This window comes from Euprymna scolopes, chromosome 16 (assembly GCF_053919585.1).
Source record: "Euprymna scolopes isolate OS-2025 chromosome 16, ASM5391958v1, whole genome shotgun sequence".
In the NCBI taxonomy this organism is placed as follows: domain Eukaryota; kingdom Metazoa; phylum Mollusca; class Cephalopoda; order Sepiida; family Sepiolidae; genus Euprymna; species Euprymna scolopes.
In genome coordinates, this window is record NC_136497.1 from 140790061 (window position 1) to 140817309 (window position 27249).

The 27249-nt window shown below is 34.4% G+C and overlaps 1 protein-coding gene across 1 annotated transcript in view; it reads left to right on the top strand.

Annotated features, from left to right (window-relative positions):
* LOC145296133 (uncharacterized) overlaps positions 1 to 26957 on the top strand; it is a 1188759-nt gene extending 1161802 nt beyond the window's left edge. Inside the window, exon 23 of the mRNA XM_080142289.1 lies at positions 25651 to 26957. Within this exon, the coding sequence (XP_079998415.1) occupies positions 25651 to 26069 (419 nt within the window). The 3' untranslated portion in view covers positions 26070 to 26957. The remainder of the gene's footprint in view (positions 1 to 25650) is intronic.
* The last annotated feature ends 292 nt before the right edge of the window (positions 26958 to 27249 follow it).

Genomic DNA, 27249 nt, shown 5'->3' on the forward strand with positions numbered 1-27249 from the left:
CGAAACATCAGGCGGATCACTTCATCTCTTATATATAACGTTTAGTTGAACCCTTACACGATATAATGCATTTTTAATTGACACATTTTTTCGCGGGCTTCAATTAATTTCGATGCAAATCTATTTATGTCAGTGAACGTGCTTCACTAAGCCAGATAAATCCTTCTCGTCGTTCTGCTGTCTATGACGGCTGAACATGTGCAGCTATATAAGGATAAGATAGAAGCTTATAAAATTACTCTCTCTCTCTATCTTTCTATCTATCTATCTATTTATCTTTCGTCCGCTCAATCTGTTGGATTACTTCAATTGCGTTCGAAAACACCTGTTCAAAACATCTACTGCATTTTGCAAAACCCTAGGTGAAGTAATTGACAACCATTGGGTTGAGAAGTCGTCCTTTATGGTAAACCTACATGCACCATTACAAGGAGCATTTTTTTTTTTTAAATATCATGAATTCATTGTTGATGTCTTGCAAAACTGATTATCATCTAGACAGAAAAAAAGAGCATAATTAATACAAATTTATGAACAAAACCATACTACAGAAAGTACACGTCAGATTCTCGGGCCATAACTGCTACCAATGACGATATTTAATTCATTCTCAATGGAAGAAGTTATATAAAGTCGGAAGATTCGGAAAAAAACTCTTCCGCACCCTGGCCTCGTATAAAATGCATGCGCAGCCCGTTGAAATTTGCATGCGTAAAAATATATTTAAGTGTATTTTGCAGCCCATTAGGTCGGGCGTCCGCCACTAGTAACGAAATATTTATACAGTTGTAAGTTTGACCTTCACTGAGTGAAACAAACTTTTTAGGATGCATGCCAAAATTTAATTTACAGTTTAGTCGCTTCAATGAAGTTTATTTTTCAAGCAAACCATTAATAGTGTTCAATACCTGACGACTCGTCTATTTGATGGCCTTTTGCCAGACAGAAACGGACGTTCGAAATAAATTCAGATAAGAACCGATTCCACTACTTTTTATCTTCGTTCGTATCTAACCCGAAATCTTTACGTAGCATTTGTCGATTTATATTTATGCTTTCGTCAAGCACAACAAATGTCTATCATGGCGGAGTTGGGGGCTCGATCACGTGTTTTTACTGCGTTGATCGCAATAAAAACAAGATAAAAAGGGATTCGGCGGGAAAACATAAGAAGGCATAAAAATGAGCGAAGCTTGCCAAACTCAGGTCTCAAATATCCGATGATTTTGTTTCTTTGATTAATTCACGTAAAACTAGTTGATCTACTTGCTCGATTAATGGGTCAGTACGAAGGCCAAACGTCATAAAAGTAATCTGTAAGTTACTCGTATAAAATAGTTTTCCTTTTTATTATCTTATTCTCAATAAATAAACTGAAATATCATTTCTTTGTTAGCTATATACTCAATAACATCTTAACAAGAAAAATATGTAGGACTGATACTAAGAATAAGCTGCTGTCCTTTAACGATTACAAGAATTTTTCTAAGTAATCGACAGTCATAACTTGATCTGAAGAGCCATCTTTCAAATTCAGAGGCTTAACATTCAGAGGCAACACACACTGGAAGAAATAAAAATGGGCATTGCCAAGTCTGCTGCAAAGGAGGTGGAACTATCTACCGCGCTATATAATTTTTCACATTTGAGAATATCTCGTATCTTGGCAAAGTAATTATTCGATTATTGTAGAAAAAATTGGGGTCGTGTTTCTGCCACTTGTCGCTCCCTTTTAGACAAGATATACACAAAGATCTTTAAGCCTTGTATTGTCAACCAGTATACGTTAAAAAAGTACTTTAATGGAATGTTGTTTGATGAACTCAGTGCATTTCCTCGACGTATGAGGCGCATTTAATAAGTTTCAAGACTTTTTTTTTTTGTACAGGCATTTTAAATTGTCATAACCTCTTGAAAATTCAGTATGTTATTGCTAGATATCTTATGAGATTACTGACCAATTTTTATGATTTCAGGTCCAAATAAACAGCTATAACAGTATATGAAATACATCTTACTAAAGCCTGATTGTCACAGCTGTTGAATTTCAAAAATTAAATCTGACCATGAGGACACCTTAGAAGAACAATATGCAATGAAGTTCTGTTTAAAACTTGGAAAATGCCACAAAATGTATTGAATGTTTTAGATTGCTTTGGGGCCATCTTGTATGAATCGAGCATCAGTGTTTGAATGGCATAAGAGAATCAAGGAAGGCAGTGAGTTAGTGAGGGATGGTGTGAAAACTGAGGAAATGAAAGTGGCTTTGATGAGGATCATTGCCGCACTTACACAAGAGGACTTTCATAGGGCTTTCCAGAAGTTGTATGAACGGTATAACAAGGGCTTTGAAGCCGGGGGAGATTACTTCAAAGGTGACTAGAGTTTCATGTGTGTACTTTCATTCAAAGTACCCATACTTATAACAAGTTTGGAAACTTTATGAACGCACCTCGTACTTACCCTCGACAATAGACACAGATCAAAATACAACCTTCTTTTTAACTCGATTCTATCTATACATATAAAAATGATCTCATTTTTTCCTTAAAATGCAGATATTGTCGGGGAAAATTATACATTTTCTATGTAAATCATTTTTAAACAACATAAACATTTTTTTTTTCGGTTCCACGGAAGCATGTTCACATTAGGTAGTTTGATAATGCCTCCGTTCAGTCTCAAAGAACAATGGACAACCCCTGTAAGCGTAGCTCTCGGAGTAATTGTGAGGCAAAAGTTGCGTAATCACCGACTACACCTCTCCTGAATCGCCACTGCTCGAGTTCAATGACAAGGAGAAATACTAGACGACTGGAAACAATGCCGAGATAAGCGGAGAGCATATACAGCAACTGGAATTCCCAAATGGTCACCCATTTTAGTACTGATTCGACTCAACGTTGCTTAACTTTGGTAATCTAACGGTAACCTGTGCGTCAATATGATTATGCAATAATGTATATAAACTAGGCAGCTCGTAGTTAGTCTATATATCTATAAAATTGAACGTGTCTGTGTGTCCGTCTATCTGTGTACATTTTCCTTCGCAATAACTCTGTTAATCTTTAGTCAACAGACTCAAAATTTGATATACAGGGTACTGAGATTTGGGAAAATCCATGTAATCTGTTTTTGGCCAGAAATTTGGCTGTTAAAGGGTCAAAGTTAAACGGTTTGACCTTTGAGAACTCTACCAAACTCCTCCGACAATTTGGGGTCTAAACACTTGAAATTTTAGATATAGGTTCCTTGGACATGCATCTAACTTAATAACTTGATTTGAGCCCAAAACAATAAATGTTAAGGGGGAATAATAGGGGTAAAGTTAAAAAAATTGACCTTTTTTGTTATTTTTTTTTGTTTTTCTCAGCATACACCTCCAAATACCCGGGCAACGCCGGTCACTCATGTTAGTAATAAAATAACAGAACATTCTATGAACTTATTGTAAGCTCGAAATGTAAATACTCCAGACGAACCAAGGAACAGCAACACTCCGACACTTCACCGTAGCATTTGTCGATTTATATTCATGACTTTGTCAAGCAAAACAACTGTCTATCATGGAGGAGTTAGGGGCTCGATCACGTGTTTTTACTGCGTTGATAGCAATAAAAACGAGATAAAAGGGGATTCGGCGGGAAAAAATAAAAAAAATAAAACCCGTTTATGTAGGGTCCATGTTTCCTGTGAAGTGTCCGCCCCCCCCCAAAAAAAAAAACAGTAGATGACCTCGACTGCCGCCACACCAACTAGTTGTGAAGGGTCAGAGAGGATGGAAAGTTCGAAGTTGGAAAAGTACTAATCCAGTCGAACAATAAATTAGACTTTACTTTATATTATGGATACTAACACAAATGTTAGAAATAAAAATAGAATAATTCAGGTTCTTATACAGAATTTAACCTAATTGTAAACAAAAAATATTTGGAAATTATTTAGTATGTATGTACCAGCCAAAAAATGAAAATGCTATGTGAAATGGAGTGGTGTTTGAAAGCTTTATGGATGCGGTTCGTAGAAAACACCGTGGCCACGAGTAAACATATAAAATAATAATAATAATAATAATATTAAAAGAAATTTTCAATAATTTTCAATTATATTACGTCTATTTACCAACATAATGTGTCGTACAATATGGTAGGTGTTGATGTTCCTAATTTTGGAGAGTAGTATCTCTTTTCAGAGGAGAGAAGAAAGAAAGAAACGTGTACAACTGCTTTCGTTTATATGTTTTGTTTATTATTTTGTTTATTATTTATTTATTCATTTCCGGAAGTCATAGCATAAGAGATTCAAGGAAGGCAGGGAGTCAAATTAATTTCTAGGATACGAATTGTGATTAATATTAATTATTGTAACTTTGTTATGTATATAAATGATTAATTTTTGTATATTATGCTTGAAGTGTGTATTTATAATGTTGATGACTGCCGAATTGCTGCCGTGTAATATCCGGTTTTACTAAAGCAAATGCTTTAAGGGAGATCACTCTGCATGTGCTTAGATTAGCTCCCCTGCAACATGCTATACTCTTAAAAGAAGATAACTGATCAAGTAGTGGTTTTATATAAAAACAATCTTTACGATTTCTAGCGAGTAATAACATATCGTAGCCATAAAAAGGCCGTGTTTATAATCGTGATAGTTCAAATTGAGTTGTTCCCCGTGCATTTATCAGATATGTCGTATCAAGAGACACCGTCCTCGTTTCATCAAAATATTTGATTTTCTCAGTTATTTAAAGTATGCTTTATCAATTTACATGACTACTGGAATATTTAATATTTTCGTCTCGTTATCGTTAGCATATGCTAACACGTGTCCATGTGTTTTCCAATGAACTGCATTGATATAGCCTTCAAACACAACTCCTCTCACACAGCATTTTCGTTTTTTGACGGGTACGTACATCCTAAATAATTTTCTACCAATTTTGTTTACAATTAGGTTTAATTCTGTATAAGAACCCGGTTTTCTTTTATTTTTATTTCTAACATTTTTGGTAGTATCTATAGAATAAAGTAAAGTCTATCTTTCTATCAAATTTTCTCAAATGCATACTTTATTACATAGTTTTCAGGTAAATTTCGGACTTGCCCCGAAAAGTATTTTTATTATCTGTTCCTACTTAGCATAAGTTCCTTTTTAGGTTTAACGGGGATAGGTTCGCAGGTAGATAAATAATAACGTAGGTTGTTACACTGCTATAATTGTTGAGGCGGATTGGAAAACAACCGGCACTGGAGACATTAAAAAGCCGTGATGATCCTTCGACCACTAAACTTAATTGACATTTCGAAAAACCCTATATACTACATTCCATTTACTGTCTCTATTATGTCTTCATCCTCTGCGGGCGAAATCGTTTAATCTTGAAGCCTTCACATTTGATGAGATTTTCTTGATTAAAGAATAAACCTCCGATTCTTTGATTTCGCCGAGATGATCGAACTCGATTGACTTGGGAAAGCAATCATCCGTGCCGCGCACTAATCAACACTTCGATTCGAGGTGGAAGAGTTCGATGTTTAAAATAGCCGTTTGCTAAAAGAGGATCAACTTGAAATTAATCGTCCAATTAATTTATCGCGTGATTTCTGTTTTCTTTTCTTTTCTTTCCTCAATTTTCCACCTGAATATATATATATATATATATATATATATATATATATATACACACACATCTATATATATATATATATATATATATATATATATATATATATATATATGATGATCATGATGAGAATAATGGAAATAGTATTCCGACAAAATAGAGAAATACAAACGAACAAACCGAGGTAAGTGTTCATTAACGTTTCGTCTTCATTTTGTATTTATTTATTTATTACATCCAGACGAAGTCTTAAAATAAAGACGAAACGTTGATGAACACATAACTCGATTTGCTCCTTTTTATTTCTCTCTCTCTTTCTCTCTCTCTCTTTCTCTCTTTCTATCTCTCTCTCTCTCTCTCTCTATATATATATATATATATATATATATATATGTCTGTGTGTGTTATTTGTTTTTGTTTTTGTGATACGTTTTGAATGAATTCAATTATTTACGAAAGTGAATTTTTACCTAAATGCGAGTTGGGAATAACTTTCCCTTTAACCAACTTGGTAACCCCACGTGGGAAGCGGCATATATATATTTTTTTTAAATATAATTATCTATTGCCACGTGTTTCGTCGTCTACAACTCATCAGAGTGGCTGGATCTAGCAAGATTCGAAATCGGGACCCCCACCCGACATTGCCCGGTCATTAAATACGTTGAAATATGATATTAAATGCAAATTTAAATAAATTAAATATAAATTAATGAGACTATTCATTAATTATTATGTTATATTGGACGCAATATATAGTAATGATTTAAAAGGTTAAAAATAAATGACTCGTGAATCGAAACCAAAACTACCGCTTACAGTTTACCTTTCTCTTTGACGTTAGTGCCTGAGCCATGAAAACACATCATCTTTAATATGCGCAATTGAATAATTTTATTTTCTTTACATCTTTTCGAATGGTTTTTCGTAGTCGAAGGATTCTTCTAAAATCAAGAGTGACTAGTTATGATAACCGATACTTATATATAACAGAAATATTTTTATAAATTTATTGATAGTACAGACATAAAATCTAGTACACTTAGAAGTAATCTCCTCCGGCTGAAATACACTTGTACAGTTCCAACAACCTGAAAAGCCCTATGGAATCCACTTGTATGAGCGTGTCGATGACTCTAGTCACAGCCTTATTAATCTCCTCAATTCTTTCATAACGACAGGCCCTAAGGGTTTCTTTGAACTTAAAGAATAACCAAAAGTCAAAGAAAGCAATGAAGACATATTAAGAAGATATGGGCCTAATCATCAGAAAATGGCGATGGAGGTGGACTGGACATCTCCGGAAAGACCCACAGACAATTACAAAAACAGCATTGCACTGGACCCCAGATGTCAAAAAGAAGAGAGGAAGGCCGAGAGCAACTTGGAGAAGAACGGTAGAAAGGGAGAGAAAAGTTATGCAGCATTCTTAGGGTTAACTGGCGAGGCTGGCGAGGCTGGCGAGGCTGGCTCAGGATAGGCGGAGGTGGAGGGGGTTGTTGCTGCTCAACACACCACTGGGTGTAATGGTTGATGATGGCAGAGAGCAAAATCTGGAATATTAGAAGGATGCGGAATGGTCTTCATGCTCATCTTTGTCATTGGGACAAATTTCGTGCAAATCTTTCACATCATTAGTTCTTCGCGAATAAGTGTGTATAAAGTTCTTACACTGACATCCAACTGTGCAGTCATTGTCTCCATAGATACAACGCGATCCCAATCAATGAAATTATTTATTTTGACAATCATCTCTGTGGTTCTGACTTTCTTACTCGGCCCAGACCTCTCATCATCCATTAAAGAATCCCTTATTTTCTTGAATCTCTTATGCCACTGAAAAGCTGATGCTTACGTCATATAAGATGGTCCAAACAACTGTGTAAAGCATCCTGTACGTTGCTGTGACATTTTTCAAGTTTAAAACATAATTTTATTGCATATCGTTTTTTAAAGTGCCTTCACGTCCAAATTGCATATTTGAAATTTAACAGCTGTGACACTTAGGCTTTAGTAGGGTGTATTCCAATTCCTGCTGTTGCTGTTCATTTGAACCTAAAGTCGTAGAAATTAGTCAACAGTTTCAGAAGGTGTAGAGGAATGCGGGTACAAAATAGGCTTGGAAACTTAACGTAGTTAATCTGTAAGTACAGTTCGACACAAAATATGGACGATTTCAGCATTCCAAACCAAAACATAGACAATGGTCGACATGCCTGTAAACCAAATAACAAGTCATTTGTGCTGTCTGAATTTGGTAGCGGTTATTTGTTGACGACCATAGCGTCTTTGCGTATAGCCAATAACCACACAAAAAAAATTAACATGGATTGTTTATAAAAGGTTATGTTTTAGAGAAAGAAATAAAATGAAACGTATGTATAAAGTCATGCACATAAAATGGAAATAAACGAAACATAAAGAGAAAAGAAGGGTCACCAGTTAGCAAGTGCTGCTTAAAACATAAACAACTTTTTGTAATTGAAAAACTGAAATAAAATGAGATTTAACAACAAAAATTTTATACAAGTGATAAGAATATAAAAACATATTTTCGTATTAGTAAATTGTAATGTTTTACATAGAAAATTTGGTTATTTATTATATGGCATGTTCATTATGTGAATATGTTCATAATGTTAACGCAATATCCGTATGGGAGTATTTGTAAGCGTGGCGTTGTTTATGCGTGTACATTGGTTTACATTTTTCTTGTTAATGCATGTATAACTGTTTATAGCGATTCCGTTTCTGTTCACCTTACTATTGCTAATGTGTATGAATGTGCGCACGAGATGGAGAAAGCTTGTATTTTAATTTGTCAGTCCTTTGCGGCTTGCTATCCCCGGTCCCAAAGCGCACGGAACGTTGTAAACATACTTTCTGTAGCTTTATTAAAGGTTCGCCGACTAGAGGAATCTGTGAAAAAATTATTTGTCCAGGTCTTAAAGAAATTTGTAAATTCGTGTCGGTTTAACATCTCACATTGGCATGTGAATTTTGGAGTTAGTATTATTCCCGGAAAACACCCGTTAATCTTGCTGTTAATAATGGCTGAGAAGAATAAATATATTTACATTTAGTAGTTTTCAGGAATGCAACTTGACGGATTAAATGCAATTCTGATATATTTTCACCAAGAATTTTAGAACCTATACAAAGATACGTGTCAAAACCCGACAAGAATATTTAGGGTACGTGCAATGATGATGTAATAGTTTTAGATTTATACGTAATGAGTTAGTTAAGTCGGTTTGTAAGTTTGTAGTTGTGGAGAAGGAACAGAAGCTGGCAGTCATCTGAGCACTAGACTGGGGGAATGAACATGTAGTTGTGTAGAAGACAATGCCATTTTACCTCGGGACCAACAACTCGAAACCACAGATATGAATATGAAAAAAAGTGATGATTCAAGGTATGTCATTCCTTGTCACAAATATAAAAGATCTCTATCTATATAAAAGCCAAGTACGTCCAAGGATGGAATACTGTTGCTATATCTGGGCAGGAGCTGCTAAAAATAGCCTATCCTGCCTTGACAGAGTACAAAATAGACTTCGTGGCTTAATGGGGGATACCCATTTCTCTACCCTGCAACCTCTCTCCCACAGAAGAGACGTTGCGAGCCTATCTTTGTTTTATCGTTATTTCCATGGCAGGTGCTTGTCTGAACTCCAATCTCTGGTCTCCCTCGCCAATCTTTCACGAGAAACACCCGTCTAGCTGAATTCACTGTGAAAAATTTCCCCCACTCTATATCTGTGCCTAAATCAAAACGCGGATTCCATGAACAAAGCTTCTTTCTTAGAGCTGCACGCCTGTGGAACTCTGTTCCGTCTGCCTGCTTCCCTCCGGACTACAACTTGGATGTCTTCAATGTTAACAAATTCCTAATGAACCGCCCCCTTAAACACTTCAGCAAATCTCCACACTAACGTACTGTACTTGCAATAACCCTTATCCCTGAGTGGCTTCCGGGCCTTGATAAGTGGTGATCACTGTGTAAAAAAAAACTGTTTAGTATGTCGAGAGTTAGAGATTACAATTATACACACATCAACAAGAGAAGCATTTATACACCAGATGAGAACGTATTGGAAGACGTCACACACGTTCAACAGACACGAAATACATGAACACGAATAGACAACACGGTAACAAGATATAGAGACTTATTATATGCAACTCACATTAATATACACTCATTATATTGCCCAGTACAAAACACATGAAACAATTTTAATTAGTTGCAAAATATTTGAGTTCACATATTTCTGTGAAAACTTTCTTGCGTGGGGGTGAGGAATAAAGCATTTTGCATCCAAATGTTGAAAGAGTGTAGCAATTATAACCATTAGGTTTTTAGCGTTCGTAGGACTAACTTTCTTGCCACACAACTAAATGTACACTTCTAAAATCCCACAACTTTGAGAAGTGATAGCACCGAATATAAATTGATATTATTCGTCGTGCATCGACAAAAGCCACATAAAATGTATTAAATAAAAACATCTCAATTTCCGATGAGAAATCTGTTCCGATGTTATTAATTGCGTCAGTCAAGCCTATCGGCAGATTCCGTTTCCGGTGTGGAGGGAGGTGTTCTTTGGAAACGGAGCCGAATCGGGTTGAGGGCTCGTCGATCAGCAGGTAGTCAGGGGCAGGAGGCTCTAAGCGAAAATCTATCGATTATCTTCCTTTGTTTTTATGGCGGCGAAAAGAGAATGTTGAATTATTGTAAACGCCCAAACAGTGCGATTATAAATGTTTTGATAAAGGTCGACTTTCAATAAATATGCACATCAATTCGAAATAAAAGACGGTTGTCGATTTGCCAAGTTCTAGAATGGACTGGGTCTCTCAGGGAATTCGTTATCAAAATGTGAGGGGGTTCCGTGGAGGGGTTTCGATCAAGAGTCGCGGGGATATTGGGGTGCGTGGGAAGAACTTAGGAATGAAAATGAACGGAAATTCTGAAGAAAGAAATCGAACGAAGCTACGCAAATTAAAATGCGAAAAAATATATTTTACCTATATAAAGTAAAGTATTGTGTTATATATATATATATATATATATATATATATATATATATATATATATGTATGCATAACTACTTGATTTATTCACATAAAATTAATATACGAAAGTATAAATTTATGCGTAAACTTTAAGTATTTACTTCAAATGTGCTCAATACGTAGGTAGAGCTAGTTAATAAGTTATAAAATATATATGGCGATTAAGCTACACTGAATATTCCGCATTTCATCCACTCCAGGACTCTTCAGGAATTTATATATATATATATATATATATATATATATATATATATATATATATATATATATATATATGTGTGTGTGTGTGTGTGTGTGTGTGTATGTGTGTGTATGTATATACATATATATATACCTATATATATATATATATATTTGTAGTCATCGACATACAGTCCTGTTTCGTTGTATCACAACTCATCAGTGCCGCTAGACTAGCACCTCGCCCAAGCTGAGGGATATATATATATATATATATATATATATATATATATATATATATTAATTTTATTTATACAAACATTAATGGCTACATATGTGCATACATGTTTCTGTAATCACCCACGTTGGGGGATTACGTCTTCAGGCCAAGAACTACCTTCAAAAGGCTTTTGAAGGTAGTTCTTGGCCTGAAGACGTAATCCCCCAACGTGGGTGATTACAGAAACATGTATGCACATATGTAGCCATTAATGTTTGTATAAATAAAATTAATATACCTGCTCTGTTCACTCATTGAGCACTATTTTGGTAGACACATGTTGTTTCATTGGATGTACTTCTAGGAAACTAAACTCTACTGGCTATATATATATATATATATATATATATATATATATATATATATATATATATACTTCAGAATAGTTATTTATTTAACAATCAGTTGTTATGGAAACGTGAGATTGTAGGTTTACAAAATATTTCTGGCAGTAATATTCTATAAGTTTTACTTTCATGTCTCACTGACCTTAGCAAATAGGGTGCATACCTTTATAACTATTTGCTAATATTTTCTCTCCTCTGATGAAATCGTAGACATCGAAACCCTATAGGTTAAGGAGATTAATTTTCTAAAGCATTCTTTATCTAGCTTAGAATAATAAAAATTCTTTGATATGGAACTCAACCACTTCATTTCATTTCAATGAGAGTTTTTTTTTTGAAATTCATTGAATTACAATTTAATATATATATATATATATATATATATATTATATATATATGCATTTTAGTATTGTTATAATTATATATATATATATATATATATATATATATATATTGATATAAATTATGACCAAACTTAACTTCATATATTTATATACTTATATAACAATACTTAAATGTAGGTATATACTAGCAGGCCGCCCTGCAATGCCCAGTCGTAAAATATGCTACAAGATGATATTTTGATCAGTGAAGATTTCCTATTTATTTTTTATAATATATTAGACTCAGTAATGATTTAAATAGTTAAGAAAAGTTACTCGTGCGCCAACACCAAGAATCGAAACCAAACCGTTTAACTTAAGATTTACTTTTTCCTTTGACATTAATGCCTGAGCTATAAAAACATGTTGGCTGCAAGGTTAAAAATTAAGACATGGACTAATACCTATTACGTTATGCATGTATGTTGGTAATGCCGTCATTCGACCATTACCTGAGCGATTCAATTTTTTTAATTTTTCACAATTTTGCACCGATTTTCTCGAGCTAAAACCAAATAAAACTTTTCGCATAGGTTCGAATACCGTATATATTAAAGTTCTTTTCTGCCGACCGAAATCTCTAGGAGGAGTTTTTAGGCAAACTTTTTTTAAAATATATATATATATATATATATATATATATATATATATATATATATATATATAAATTACAATAGAAAAATGCGTGCATGAAAAGTAATATGGTTAAGCTTAAACATGGGAAGTGTGGACTAGTTGTTAAAACGGGAAAAGAAAAAGAACAAGATATTCCAGTAAAAAATATAATAAATTTATAACTTCAAATATTGCAGCATTAAGAATTGATTATATAATTTTATAAATTGAATTAAAAAAAATCTTAATACTGCAATATTTTAAGTTATAAATCTATCATATTTTTTACTAGAATATATTTTTGTTTTCTTCTCCAGTTTTAACAACTAGTCCTTAACTCTTACATGTTTAAGCTTAACCATATTATTTTTCATTCTCTCATTGTTTTTCTGTCTCCATTTTTGAGACTGTCGCTCCTTTATGGGAAGACTTGTTTAACATACCCTGTCTATTCGCCGACTTCAATCGAACTCAACGATGCTTGAACTAACCGGAACACGTGACATGTGACACGTCGTAACCAGACATCTGTTCAGATAGTTTCCGGTGCAAACTTGAGCAGTTCACAGTTTTACATGTTTTGACAACTGTTAAAAACCTTGCTTTAAATCGCTTGTCCACTTATCGCTAGTCAGACAGATATATAAATAAACAGATACATAGATAGATAGACAGATAGTCAGATAAACAAATATACCGATGTATCTTAATCTGTGGCTAAATCAAAACGTGGATTCAATGATCAAAGCTTCTTTCTTAGAACTGCACGCCTGTGGGACTCTGTTCCGTCTGCCTGCTTCCCACCTGACTACAACTTGGATGTCTTCAAGTCAAACGTTAACAAATTCCTAATGAACCGCCCTCTTAAGTAAACACTTCATTAAATCTCCATACTAACGTACTGTACTTGCAATAACCCTTATCCCTGAGTGGCTTCCGGGCCTTGATAAGTGGTGACCACTGTGTAAAAGAAAACATTTACTACTTTCGGCCACTCTATAACATTCCCTAAATTGTAGAACCATGGAAATCTCGGGCAGACAAGTAAAAGCAGATGTTTCCCGTTCTTTCCGTCCTGATTCGGGGATGCATTTCCCTAGCACATCCAGGTAACATCTTGGAAATTTACACCCATCTGGTACTGCCCAGGTTGATCATAGCATGACATGGGTGATCTGGTGAGAATCGGTGTATTAGCTTGATTGTGCTGCATAACGTAAGAAAGGAGAAAGTGGTAAAAAATATGGGAATATAAAATCATAGTATGAATTGAAAAAATGTAAAAAAAAACAAAAAAAAAACAAAAAGAAATATTGAAGAAAAAAATGGAAGGCTAAAGATTAAGCAAAGAAGGACAGGCAGAAAAGCAGTAAATAAGCGGAAACAGAAGAGCAAGAGATATGGAAATAAATGTGCAGAAAAAGACAGCATGAAATAAAGAAATTTTCTGGTTAGAAAAGTTGGAGAGAACGAAAATGCCAAAACAACGAAACATTTCGTTCGGGTCGGGGAGGGGCGGAGGAAACACTCCCTGTAATAGATGCCGAGCATTTACTTCACGCTATAAATTACATTGGTGGCTTTTGTATCTTCTATTGGTAATCGATGTCGATTGATTGGATTGATCTTGACAACATTCCTCTCACGTTTACGCGTTGCAGTGGACGGCCGGCTTCATCAAACCAACTTGGACTTGATGGATTACACCTTCCGAACTAGCTCTAGTCGCCCTAATATATATATATATATATATATATATATATATATATATATATATATATGCATAGCTCATCGTATAACGATCACATCACTGTGACTGACGTAAAAACATTTATAAATAAAATGTTATAATTCAACGATGTTTTTCGCGATTAATGGTAGCCAATTGAATACGGTTTTTGCTAATCGAACCAGAGATTGCTTGTGTTGCAGGGTTCAAATCCATCGACGTGTTAATCGTGACACCCTACACTGAAGATTCGCGAAAAGATGAAACAGTAGTGTCTGTAGGTATTTAATTATTATAGTAAATAATTATATATATATATATATACATATATATATGTATATATATATATATATGTATATATATATATATATATATATAAAAGCTGGGATTGAACGAGCATCCACAAATATTCCACCCACCATTTATTGTCATCGAACTCGGTGAAATCACCCATTTCTTAGTCAGATCGATTCTCTGCCTTCTCTAGTTACGGACCTCCCCGCAATATACCGGAAGGAAGCTTCAGATTCCTCCCCGAAGTGACTTAGTCCACAATATATTGTGGTCTACATTGCTTCTACTAGATACGCAGTTGATTATATGAATTTATCTGTAAATAATATGTCTTGATTTTATGTTTAAAATGCAAATATCAAGCATCATGGTTCAGCTGTGCTTTAAATAGAAACATTCATTTCGAATGTTCCCCATGTGTTATCAAAGAACCAACTGTAGATGGTCTGAAATTTTTACAAATCATTTGAAATATAGTCAAACAAAAATGTCAAGTACCATTTTTTTTTAACAATGAGCACTCATCAAGACCCGGATGCCACTCGTGGATTAGGGTTAATGAGTATACAGTAAGCAAAGAGAAAATATAGTAGTACTCCTTAGTAATCGAACTGGGTAAATTAGATTACTTAAGGGGATGGGTCATCACAACTTGTTGACGTTGAATGAAACCATATTTTAGTAAGTTGGAAAGCAGGAAAATGGAAGACAATTCCACAGGCGTACCGTACTAAGAAAGAAGCTTTGTCCATGGAATCTACGTTTAGGTTTAGGCAAAGATAAAGAGTGGGGAAACTATTGATAGTGGTTTCAGGTAAACGAGTGTTTTTCGTTAAAAACAGTCCAGGAGTAACCATAGATTATACCTCAGACGAGCACTTGCCATAAAAATAACCATAAAGAAGAGGTAGCTTCGCAACGTTTTTCTGTAGGCAAGAGGCTTCAGGGAAAAAGAAAAAGGCATCCCTCATTAGGTTGCGATGTCTATTTTGAACTCTGTCAAAGCAAGAGAAGTTGCTTCTATAAGATCCTGCCCAGATGTGGTTTAATTATACGCTTAAATCACTCATTTCGAACGCATTCATATCTTCTAAAAGAATATACACTTGCTTTTAAATGTGAGTCTTTTCTGCTTGTGCAACACTAAAACTTCTCAAATGCACTTGTGATGTAAGGTCCTATATATATATGTGTGTGTCAGGTAATGTCATATGCTACAGGTACCATGTAACCCAGTACTACCTGCCTCATGGTCGGGTCGCCGGCGACTAAACTGGTTCCCCCACCAGACTTGTTTGGTGAGGAGGGCGGCTAGTCTCTCTGAAGGATTAAAAACAAGACCTTCCAAAGGGCGAATGAACTCTTTTTCTGGGTCAACGGCCAACTAGCACCGTGTATATTTGTGTGTGTGTATATGTGTATTGGGGTAGAGAGGGCTCCCGTAAGCCGTGGTGAAGGCAACCTTTCTAGGAGAAGCAAATCTCTGATTTAAAAAACAATAAAGCGGAAGGCCAGTACCCGCATTAAGCTGGTCTGCAGTTTAATTTGTTGCTGGCTATCTTGCTCTTGCTTGTTGCTGGATCTCAACATTTTGAACCGAGAGAGAGACTTAGCTGTCGTACAAAGCAAAGACTCTGTAACATCATATTTGTATAGATACGCCCTCAGATATTTGGGCTCATGGATTTTAAGTGTCTGAGGAAGTGGCACCCGTCTGACAAGACGTTGCAATCATCATGTATATATATATATATATATATATATATATATATATATATATATATATATTTCAGTCTGTCTTTACATGAGCAGTAATTTGTTGCTACACAGTCATGAGCATGTTTCGGTCTTCTAGTTTTGAGTAACTACAGAACTCTTCAGGAAACAACACTAGAATAGTTTTCTAGTAACTGAAAACTAGAAGACCGAAACATGCTCATGACTGTGTAGCAACAAATTACTGCTTATGTAAAGACGAATTGAAAATGTAACTTGCTATGCTTCCGCATTGAGTACTCTTGCATTAACTTCGTTATATTTAACTGATAACCCTTCCTTTTAAAAATAGCAAGCTCAAATTATATATATATACATAAATATATATATATATATATATATATATATATATATATTTATTTATTTATTTATTGGCGTGCCGCGGACGCTGAGTTATGGGAATGGAGAGCTGCATGCGTTGATTTAAATGACACTCATTTCAAATATATATATATATATATATATATATATATATATATATATATATATATATATATATATATATATATATTCCTTTTGAAATAATTACTATATATTCGGTTTAATATAAAAATCAATAGGGAATTGTGTCTATAACAATAATTACGAAACCTGAATGACTTAAATATCGCATTTAAGCCTATCTCTCTCTATCTCTCTCTCTCTCTCTCTCTCTCTATATATATATATATATATATATATATATATATACATATATATGTATATATATTTATATCCATATATATTTATATATATAGAAAGAGAGAGATATGTATATATATATATATATATATATATATATATATATATATATATATATATATATATATATATATATAAATATATATGGATATAAAGATATATATGGTTAGGTTGCCCAGAATTAAATAATGATCACGAATGTTGCACACACCCATATGTTTATCGTCATCGAAATCGATAGGATCGATTGATTATCTGCTATAGTTGGGGACCAACTTCTGTGCACCTGCAGGAAGCTTTACATGTTTTTCGTAGTGACTTACTTTACATTACTTTGTAGTGTACATTGCACTGCAGATAACATACTTTTTTTCTATTTACAGGCTTTAATTAAAGTTTAAAATGCAAAAAGTTAAGTATAATGCTTCAGTTGTGCTCTGCAAAGAAATATTTATTTAAACGCGTATCTGCTATGTCAAAATATACAATTGTTGATTTTATATGACTGTGATTATATCTAAAATTTATGTTTAAAATGAGTAAGTCAAGTATTATGGTGCAATTTTTCTTCCAACAGAACAGTCATTTTGCCATATTAAAGAACCTACTGTTGATTTTTATATGTCGAGCCTTTCAGCATGTGCGATAGTAAAATTTATCACATGCACTAGTGATATTAGGTTGCGTAAGTCGTTAACATTGGTCGGAAGCGCATGTTCTTTTTTTCATTGGATTATTTCGATTATCGATATAATTATCGAGGAATATAAATCTAAAAACGTTGCTATCTTCATAATAATCGAGTCCATAGAAAACGAACTAGCACACACACACACACACACACACACACACACATACACACAAACAAACAAACAAACAACTGATGCCAATTTGAGAGCCACCGGTCACGCGAAGGATGAAATCATTGACCGCATTCGCATCAACCTGGTTAGAGCAGCCTTCGTCTGTCTTCAAAAACGACTGTGGTACCACAAAGCTGCGTATATACGAGGCCATGGTCTGAACAATTCTTCTGTATGGATTTGAGATCTGGCCACTGCGCAGAGAGGATCTTCATAAACTTGAAATCTTTTATTACTACTGCCTCTGCCGTATCCTTCTCATTGCCGAAAAGGAGACTCCAGTGGTTGAGGCACGTACTGTGCCGACCAGGGGATGAGTTCGTCCGTCAATTAGTGGCACCCATTGCAGCCATTGGTTGGAAGAAGCTCCAAAGTGGCCAACTTAAGAATTGGTTCGTGATAATAAAAGTAGCTATGGAAATCATTTCCGGTCCTCGTGGTTTTGGTATCCTTCACTGAACCGTGAACGGCTGGATCATGCTGTGGACTCTATGGTTGACCAACAGGGCTGGATGGTTTTGACGCGGGATGCGGTTAACATCATTGGAGTGCGCTCGACCCATCCCGGGTGAATGCTGCTACAGGTAGGTAGGTACGCACAAACACTCCCAGAGAGACAACGTTCGTTTTATAAAATAGTAGAGATAGATACGAGGAGCCTTCAATATGTACCCAGAATTTTTTTTCGTATGAACCTTTTTAGTAATACTACAAATATGGAAGTCTAGGCTTCTTCAAAGTAACCTCCTCCGGTTGCACTGCATACATTGTATCGTTCCAACAACGTCTGGAAGACGCCAATGAAGTTGTCTTGTGTAATCATGGCAATGGCCCTAGCCACAGCCCCCTGTCTCATAAAGACAGCTTCTGAGGTTTTATTTCAGCTTAATTCAGCAGAATAACCAAAAATCATGGGAAGCAAGCGCTGGAATATAGAGAGGGTATGGAACTTTGTTTGTGCCATCTTGTTAGATAGTGTCTGACAAGGATGGAGTTATGAATGGTGCATTCGCGAAAATCTTCCACATCTTCAGTTCCTCGCGGATAATTGTGTGGAGAATTCCCACACTGATATCCAACTGTGCACTTATTGCCTATATAGATACACGACGGTGCTTATCCATGAAATTCTTTATTTGGCCAATCAACTCTGGCGTTCTGACTTCTTTCCTTCTCCAACACTTCTCATTATTCCTCACATACTTCCTGCCTTCCTTGAATCTCTTATGCCGTTAAAAAACTGATGCTCGATTCATGCAATTAGTCCAAAATCAGCCTGAATAATTCTATACATTTCTATGGCATTTTTCCCAAATTTTATTGCATATTGTTCTTTCCGTTCAGATTATATTTTTGGAAAGACAATCAGGCTTTGGTTGTGTGTATTTCAATTCCTGCTGTAGCTGTTCATTTGAATCTGAAATCATAAAAATTGGTCAATCATCTTATAAGATCCATAGTAATAAGCTACTAAATTTTCAAGAGCCCACGACAATTTCAAATACCTGTACAAAAAAAAAAGTTGGAAGCTTATTGAATTCAGCTCATATGTATATGCATGTATCCGTGTGCTTGAGTCTGTGTCTTAATCGCTGTGTGCATGTGTATGTGTATGTGCGTATCTCATCTACACACTCTTAATTGATTTATCGATTAATCTTAGCTCAGCTGATAACGGGATGCCCGCTTTGGGATTGGACCGGTGACTCAACAAACTTGCGCCGTGATTACATTATGTCCGTTCATCGAACAAAAACCAATCTGCCTTAATAAAAGAAAGAACTTCTACTCACCGCCCTCCCCACTCGTTTTATTTCCCTTTCGCCTTAAATGAAAAAAAAAACCTGTCTATCGCAGCCCCTTTTTCCCCCTTTCTTTCAGACATATATTAATAGCTTTTTCCACCGACCGCATGCAGTATCACCTGATAATTATTATCGTCAACGCCTTGGGCAGGTGTGATAATTTTGTGTGCTTTTACTAAAAAAAAATGATTTCAGAGTGGCAAACAGTTATAATAATATTTATTCGGAACTTGTAGGATATATAAATTGCAATTCGTTTTTTCATGAGCATGGCGTATATCGGTAAAGGAATTTATATAGACGTTAAAAGACGATTTGCCCTTTCGCATTCAAAGTATGTTAGGATTTTGGCACAGTGTTGCTTCGTGTGACTATATGCAATTATCAATGAAAGTAATACACTACATCCGTCTGCGGTTTGTTGCTATGGTAACGAGCACATATATTCTAACCAATATTTGCTCAGTTCCATGTATAATTATAGTAGTGCAGATGGTTGAGAAATACTTAGTTTTGAATTTAATATTAAATAAAATAAGTTAAATATAACGACTTAATGTAAATCTCATTTTAATTTAAGAATCTTAGGATGCTGAATTCCACTGAGCCCAACACACGACACAGACGCTCTATAGAAATAAACATTTTCTTTTTCTTATTGTTTTTCTTTACATTAAAGGACGTACATCGATGAAGACCAGAGGAATCTGTAATCTGATTAAATCTTTTTAGATTGACACAGTGGATTTATTGTCGCGACTAATAATAATTTTGTTTAAATAAATTTATTATGAAAAAAAAATGGTGGAGACACTGGATATTTTAATAAATCGTCGCCGAGGACCTGGTTTCATTTTACCATTTGTCCGAAACATAAGCAGGTTGCCGCAACCATGTAAAATTGTTTATATTTATAAAAATATATCTTATTCTACTTTTATTGCGCACACTTAAAAACCTCGTTACCGCTGTCTGTTTGTAAACAAACGCAGCTCGAATACTGTTAAGCGATGGGCGAATGTTTATTTAATAGATATTTTATGAGAGGTTTACGAGCACCGACCAATGGTCCAGTGGTTAGAACTGCTGACTATGAACGCGATGGTTGTATATTTTACTCACGGCCAGGGAAAGTTATTAGTCTAGACGCACTGATGAGTTGCTATACAACGAAAAGTACTATATGTGGATGACATTATATACATAAGTCTTTTCCTAGCCAAAGATTGAACATATATATATATATATATATATATATATATATATATATATATATATATATATATTATGTCCCTTTTCCCCGTGTGTGCTCATCACTTTCACTACACCGATGAAGACTGAAGGATCGGTCGAAAATTATGTACCTGTAAAAAAAGTTTTTTCATTTTTTTTTTTTTCATAATATTATTTTGTATTCCTGCACGCCACCAATTGAAAACGAATAAAGAAAAGTTATAAGCTTTTATACTTTTCGTATTCTTATATATATATAACTACTATATATATATAACTGCTATGTATATATATATATATATATATATATATATATATATATATATATATATATATAACCACTATATATATATAACTACTATATATATAACTACTATATATATAACTACTTCATTTACTCACATGTATATATATATATATATATATATATATATATATATATATATATATATATATATGTATATATATTTACTATATAAGGTCAAACTAGCTACTACATTCTTCGAGAAATCCACACATCAAAACTTATACACGGTAAAATCTATGAAGTATTAATCATTAAAGACTTATGTATATTATTTTTTAACGATAAATATTTAATTGTATTTCCTTAATTATTTAAATCTGGCAGAAACTTTCTCAGTTTCTATTTAACGATTTGCTGTTCCGTACGCAGCTGTGACGTCAGCGTTTTCTCTTTTCTAAATACATGTCTTAACTCTCGCACTCCCAGATAATAACCTGGAAATGTCCACGTCCCAGTGGAATACATACAGCGCCTACCACTCCCAAATGATCACTCATTCACCAATTTGATACTGCGCAAGTTCATTTTCATATATATATATATATATATATATATATATATATGTGTGTGTGTGTGTGTATATGTGTGTGTGTGTGTGTGTGTGTGTAGTAGAGATTTAGAAGGCTGTCACAATGCGAGGAATGAAATATAGTCGTTGTTGGTAAGAGAAGACGAGAACAAGTGGCGATTTACAAATCAATAAGTACATACATATATTTTATATATACATATATTTATTCAGTTGTATTGGTAAAATGTCTTACTTGTTATGTCTGCGACAAATTCCATTATTAATTTCGGAAAAATTCCCTTTTCAAATGGTAAGCGTAACAGATCGATTCAAAGCATGCTAGATGATGGAGCGATTACTATTTTGTTAATATCTATAGGCTATATACTGTTTCATTCTTTCGGGAATAATCAGTGCAAATAGTCACGATTACCGCTGGTCAGGTGATTCGAACCTGGCCACATAGCCATCTCTAACTCCAATAGCCAGGAACAAACTGCTTGGCCAACGTTAAACACGGCGAGACTTTAGTTGAAATTAACATTTATATAAAGTGTAAATGGCATTCAAGAAGGCCGAGAGTGATCATGTTATTTTGATATTACGATCTGCGCACGTGGGCTTACGTGACCGACTTATTTCAACAATACGAATCCAGTTCTTAAAGGGGAGGGCATAATTCATACTAAACTTATTTTATTTAAATATTTACAGCTACTAGTGTTTCATCCTTTTGGGAATCATCAGTGCAGGGAGTCACGATTACTGCCGGTCGGGGGATAATATATAATTGGTTGTTGCCTAAGTCCCCGCCTTGTTTCTTTTTAAGGAAATCAAAGAATTTTAACAGCAAAAGTTAGTTTGTGTAAATCACATTGACTGAAGGTAGCGTGAAATTGTCGCCTTATCACACTTCATCTTTTAACCAAATTCTCTACATGTCTGATGGTCATCTTCTTTCATAGGACTCCTGAGTTGGTCTTCGTCTATCTTGATTTGTCTGTCGGAACGAGGAGCATCATTAAGGTCAAAATTACCGTGTTTGAATCTGGTAAACCAATCTCGAACAGTTCTCTCAGCTATAGCGTTTTCTCCATATACGGCATAAGTATCCTTAGTCACTTCACTCGCATTTTCACCTCGATTAAAGGCGAAAGAAAGAAAGTTGTCAAAAATGTGAATTTTTTTTTTGTTTACTTTATTTATTTGGCGCTTCTGAAAAACGAGAAAAATTATATGAGCAAAAATCGACAATCATTATCTTGTAGAACAGAGTACGTGCTATCGACAGATATATAAAACTTTGCCAAATATCAAAACATGTTTGAAAACGAAAATGTTTAATGAAACGTCGAGAACTTCTGCAGCAACCTGGTCTGCGCACATGTTTTCTTTTTTAAACTTTTCTTTTCTTTTTTGCCGTGACGGCTCTTCGCAAGAGTTTCGGTATTTGCAAGGAACTTAATTGTAAGTAATCAAGAGATCTTATGTTGCAGAACCTTTTAAATCTGGCCTAAAGTCTTTCGCGATTGACTTTCTTGAATGGTGTATGCATTAAATATGGAACTGTCGCGACGCCGACAAAAGCAAAGGTGTGCACACACGCACATTCCAGATGGATTATTGATTTACATTATTGTTTCATAAAAATGACCGGAATTGAAATTATCACCGAACACAAAGCCATTTTTGCATTCCAGATTGGGAGGTTAGAATTGCGCAACGCAAAAATAAAGGAAAGCAAACAATGATATACTTTTAATACCTACATTCCAGGAATGTCAGTTGATGCTTGTATAAAACAGTTGACATAAACAACCGAGAGAGGAAAGAGGAAGAGACGACAGTTTTCTAATATGATTGATTTTTCTACGTCGTCGCCACCATGCATATCCCAACCCTTACAGCTAAACGGCCCTCTCTTTGTCGATGGACGAAACTTTATTGTAACTACACTTCTCGGTCTCCGTGTTGATTTTGAGAAAAACAACGAACGAATTGTCAAGTGTATATATAATTTAGCAAACATTTGAAAAGTCCAAGCTAATAAATTATACACAAACACACACACACACACACACACACACACACACACACACATATATATATATATATATATGTGTGTGTGTGTGTGTGTGTTTGTGTGCGTGTATTCAATAACGCAACAGCATGAAGTTTCCTCTTAATAATATGCCGTTTTCATATACTAACAAACCTATAATGACTGGAGTTTATAATTACTAATTTAATTTGCTTCAAGTATGCGTGATTTATGTGATTGCCAGGTTAAATTCAAGTGTTACGGCGCATGTTTTGTTTATTGAATTGAAGTCAGAATACAGAATAATTAGAAAACATCCTTTTTACATCCTATTTGGAATGGGTTCTTTAAAACTAAAACCATTATGTCAGCACGGTACTTTGTCCCCATAAGTATCCTATCTTCTAAAAATGGTTGTAAACTTTGATTTCCTCTTTCTCTCTGTTTCTCTCTCTCTCTTTCTATCTTTAACTTCATCTATCTCTATCTGTCTGTCTGTCTGTCTGTCTGTCTGTCTGTCTCTCTCTCTCTCTCTCTCTCTCTCTCTCTCTCTATATATATATATATATATATATATATATATATATATATATATATATATATATACTAGCATGGTGCCCGGCGTTGCCCGAGTATTTAGAGGTGTATGTTGAGCAAAAAAAAAAAAGGAATTTTTTAATAATTTGATCCCTATTATAACCTCTTAAAATGTATTGTCTTGAGCTCAAAACAAATTATTAAGTTAGATCCATGTCCAAGGAACCAATATCACAAATTTCAAGTGTTTAACCGCAAAATTCTTGGAGGGGTTTGGTAGAGTTCTCAAAGTTCAAATCGTTGAACTTTGACCCCTTAATCGAGAAATTTCTGGCTGAAACCCAATCACATCGATTTTCCAGAATCTCAGTACACAAGATATCCAATTTCAAGTATGTAGACTTAAAATTGACAGAGTTATTGCGCAGGGAAATGTACACAGACAGCAGACACACAGATACACAAACAGACAGATACACAGACACGTTCACGTGGATGTAAGTTTGTCAATTGATTTCCTCTCTCTCTTTCTCTCACTTTCTATCTTTCATTTCATCTATATCTATCTATCTATCTATCTCTGTATATATAAATGTTTGTGTTTGTGCGTGTATTGATATTGTTATTCAAAGTTTTTTTTTTTACAGATAACAGCGTGCGGACACCGCCACTCAGTTACCTGGTTCTATTGCTAATAAGAAAAAAATTAATTTAATATTCAACCGATGAAATTGTGTGTGATAAGCATCTAGAGAAAATCTAGTTTTACGTTCGATACATGGCAAGCCATAGTTATGAGTGCTAATTAGCAAAATGTCCGGGTCTATGAACAAAAATGGCTGCCGGAACAAACATACGATATCGAGTCGTCTGTGAACTTTTTTCTTGTTGCAGCATCAAATTGTCAAGTATTATTTTCTATCTAAGATAATTTCTATATTTTCTGAGGAGTGCATGCACGAAATGGGACTGAATTGACATAATGATAAGCAGTTGTTTCTGTATAACGAAACGGATCAGTAAAAAAAAATATATCGGTATTTTAACGTGCTGGAGGAGCTGTTTTGCATTGGAAAATAAATATTTTGATCTTGGAATGCAATTATATATATATATATATATATATATATATATATATATATATATATATATATATATATATATATATATATATATATGCGAGTCACTTTCTTTTGAAATTTCTTCATCAGTATTTTGATCTTGGAATGTAATTATATATATATATATATATATAACGTATGTATATATATATATATATATATATATATATATATATATATGCGAATCACTTTCCTTTGAAATTTCTCCATCGCATAATATCACTTTTTATTTTTTGTTGCAGATACATATTTGCTATGGAAGGGAATTCGTGCCCGAATTACCAAATCCAATATTTTGGCCTCAAACGGTATCATCCACGTGATTGAACGATTTCTACTCCTGACGGATAAGGAGCGTGCAGCATCATCGCATTCCTCAACCAACGCCGCCTACGTCCGCACATTACACACCATCCCACCCCGTTTGCTAACCACACCAGTCGGACTAGTCATCCCGCGTCGGCACCAAGGCGGCATGGTCACCCACTCGCGTGCCGTGTTCGCGACGCCAAGGACAACCACATCTAAGATGGCCAGCCATTCGGAATACTCTCTGACGGCCGCATCAGCCAATGTCTGTTTAGTTAATCTTTTCAATTTTGGACTAATGTTAAGCACGACTTTCTTTGTAACATTTATGAGATTTTCACTGAACACGTAGCAAAAAACTTAACCAACCCACCTTATCCTTTTTCCTGCAACCCCGTTCCCAACTTTTCATATTTGTTTTTTCTTTTGTATATTTTTTTTGGGAGAATTGATCTCAGAGCACGGATATTATTAAACATCTGTAACATATTGATCGAAAATAATTAAAAAAAAAAAATCTTTTCACTGTACACATTTTAAATCGAACACCATTCTTCTGTTGATGCTAGCCATGTTCATCTGGGAATCATGGCGTCGAACCCTCAACCATAAGTGATGAACATTAAAAAAAGAAAAAAAAACAAACAAAAGCAGATGGCTTTTGCTATAGGTCAAGGGTTGTCAAACATACTCGTCTTTTTTTCTTTTTAAAAGCCGCAGTAAGTATCACGTGGGCCAAATCACTCCAGCTATTTTATATTAAAAAAATTCTATGTAGAACTCAGAAAATAGACAATACGGATCAATATTGGTCAATATGGATCGATATGGATCAATATGAACCAACACGCATTAAAAACAGTTTTGTTTAAACATATGAAGACCATATCAAGTAGATTCAATTTTCTCTCGCAATGCTTTCAATGCAATTGTTCACAAAGATATACATTATCAAGAAGTGTCAAATACAATAGAAAATTATGATTTTTTTATCTTAAAATATATAATGTAAAACACAGCTAATTTTCCTTTCTTTCTCATCGATAGCGTTCTTCCTACAAATTAACTATCTCGTTCTGGTTCGTCTGCTTTTTTTTGTTTTTTTTTCTTGCTACTCGTTTCAATATGTGGTTTCAGAAAGATAAAATGTACTTCGATTTAATCCTTCCATAAAGTACTTTGTCCATGTCGGAATTATTATAAAACGTTCACTATTTTAATAAAGTTACGTCACTCTGTATTCGTCTGTGCAAATATTCTTCCCCTTTCATTGAAACAAAAGTGATACTATGTCAAATGGGAAAGTTTGATTAAAAAAAAGTAAATAGTAAAATTGAAATTAAAATTGTTACCGGGTAACGCCGCGTCGGGACAGCTGTATAGCGTAAAATTAAATATGTCTTCATTAGAGGTTTTATTTTATTTACTGGTAAACCAAACACATTCAAGTGTTTTACCAAATCATAAAAGTATTTTTTCTGCAAGTGAATCCAAATATTAATTGTTTTTAAATAAAAAAAAACGTCCATATT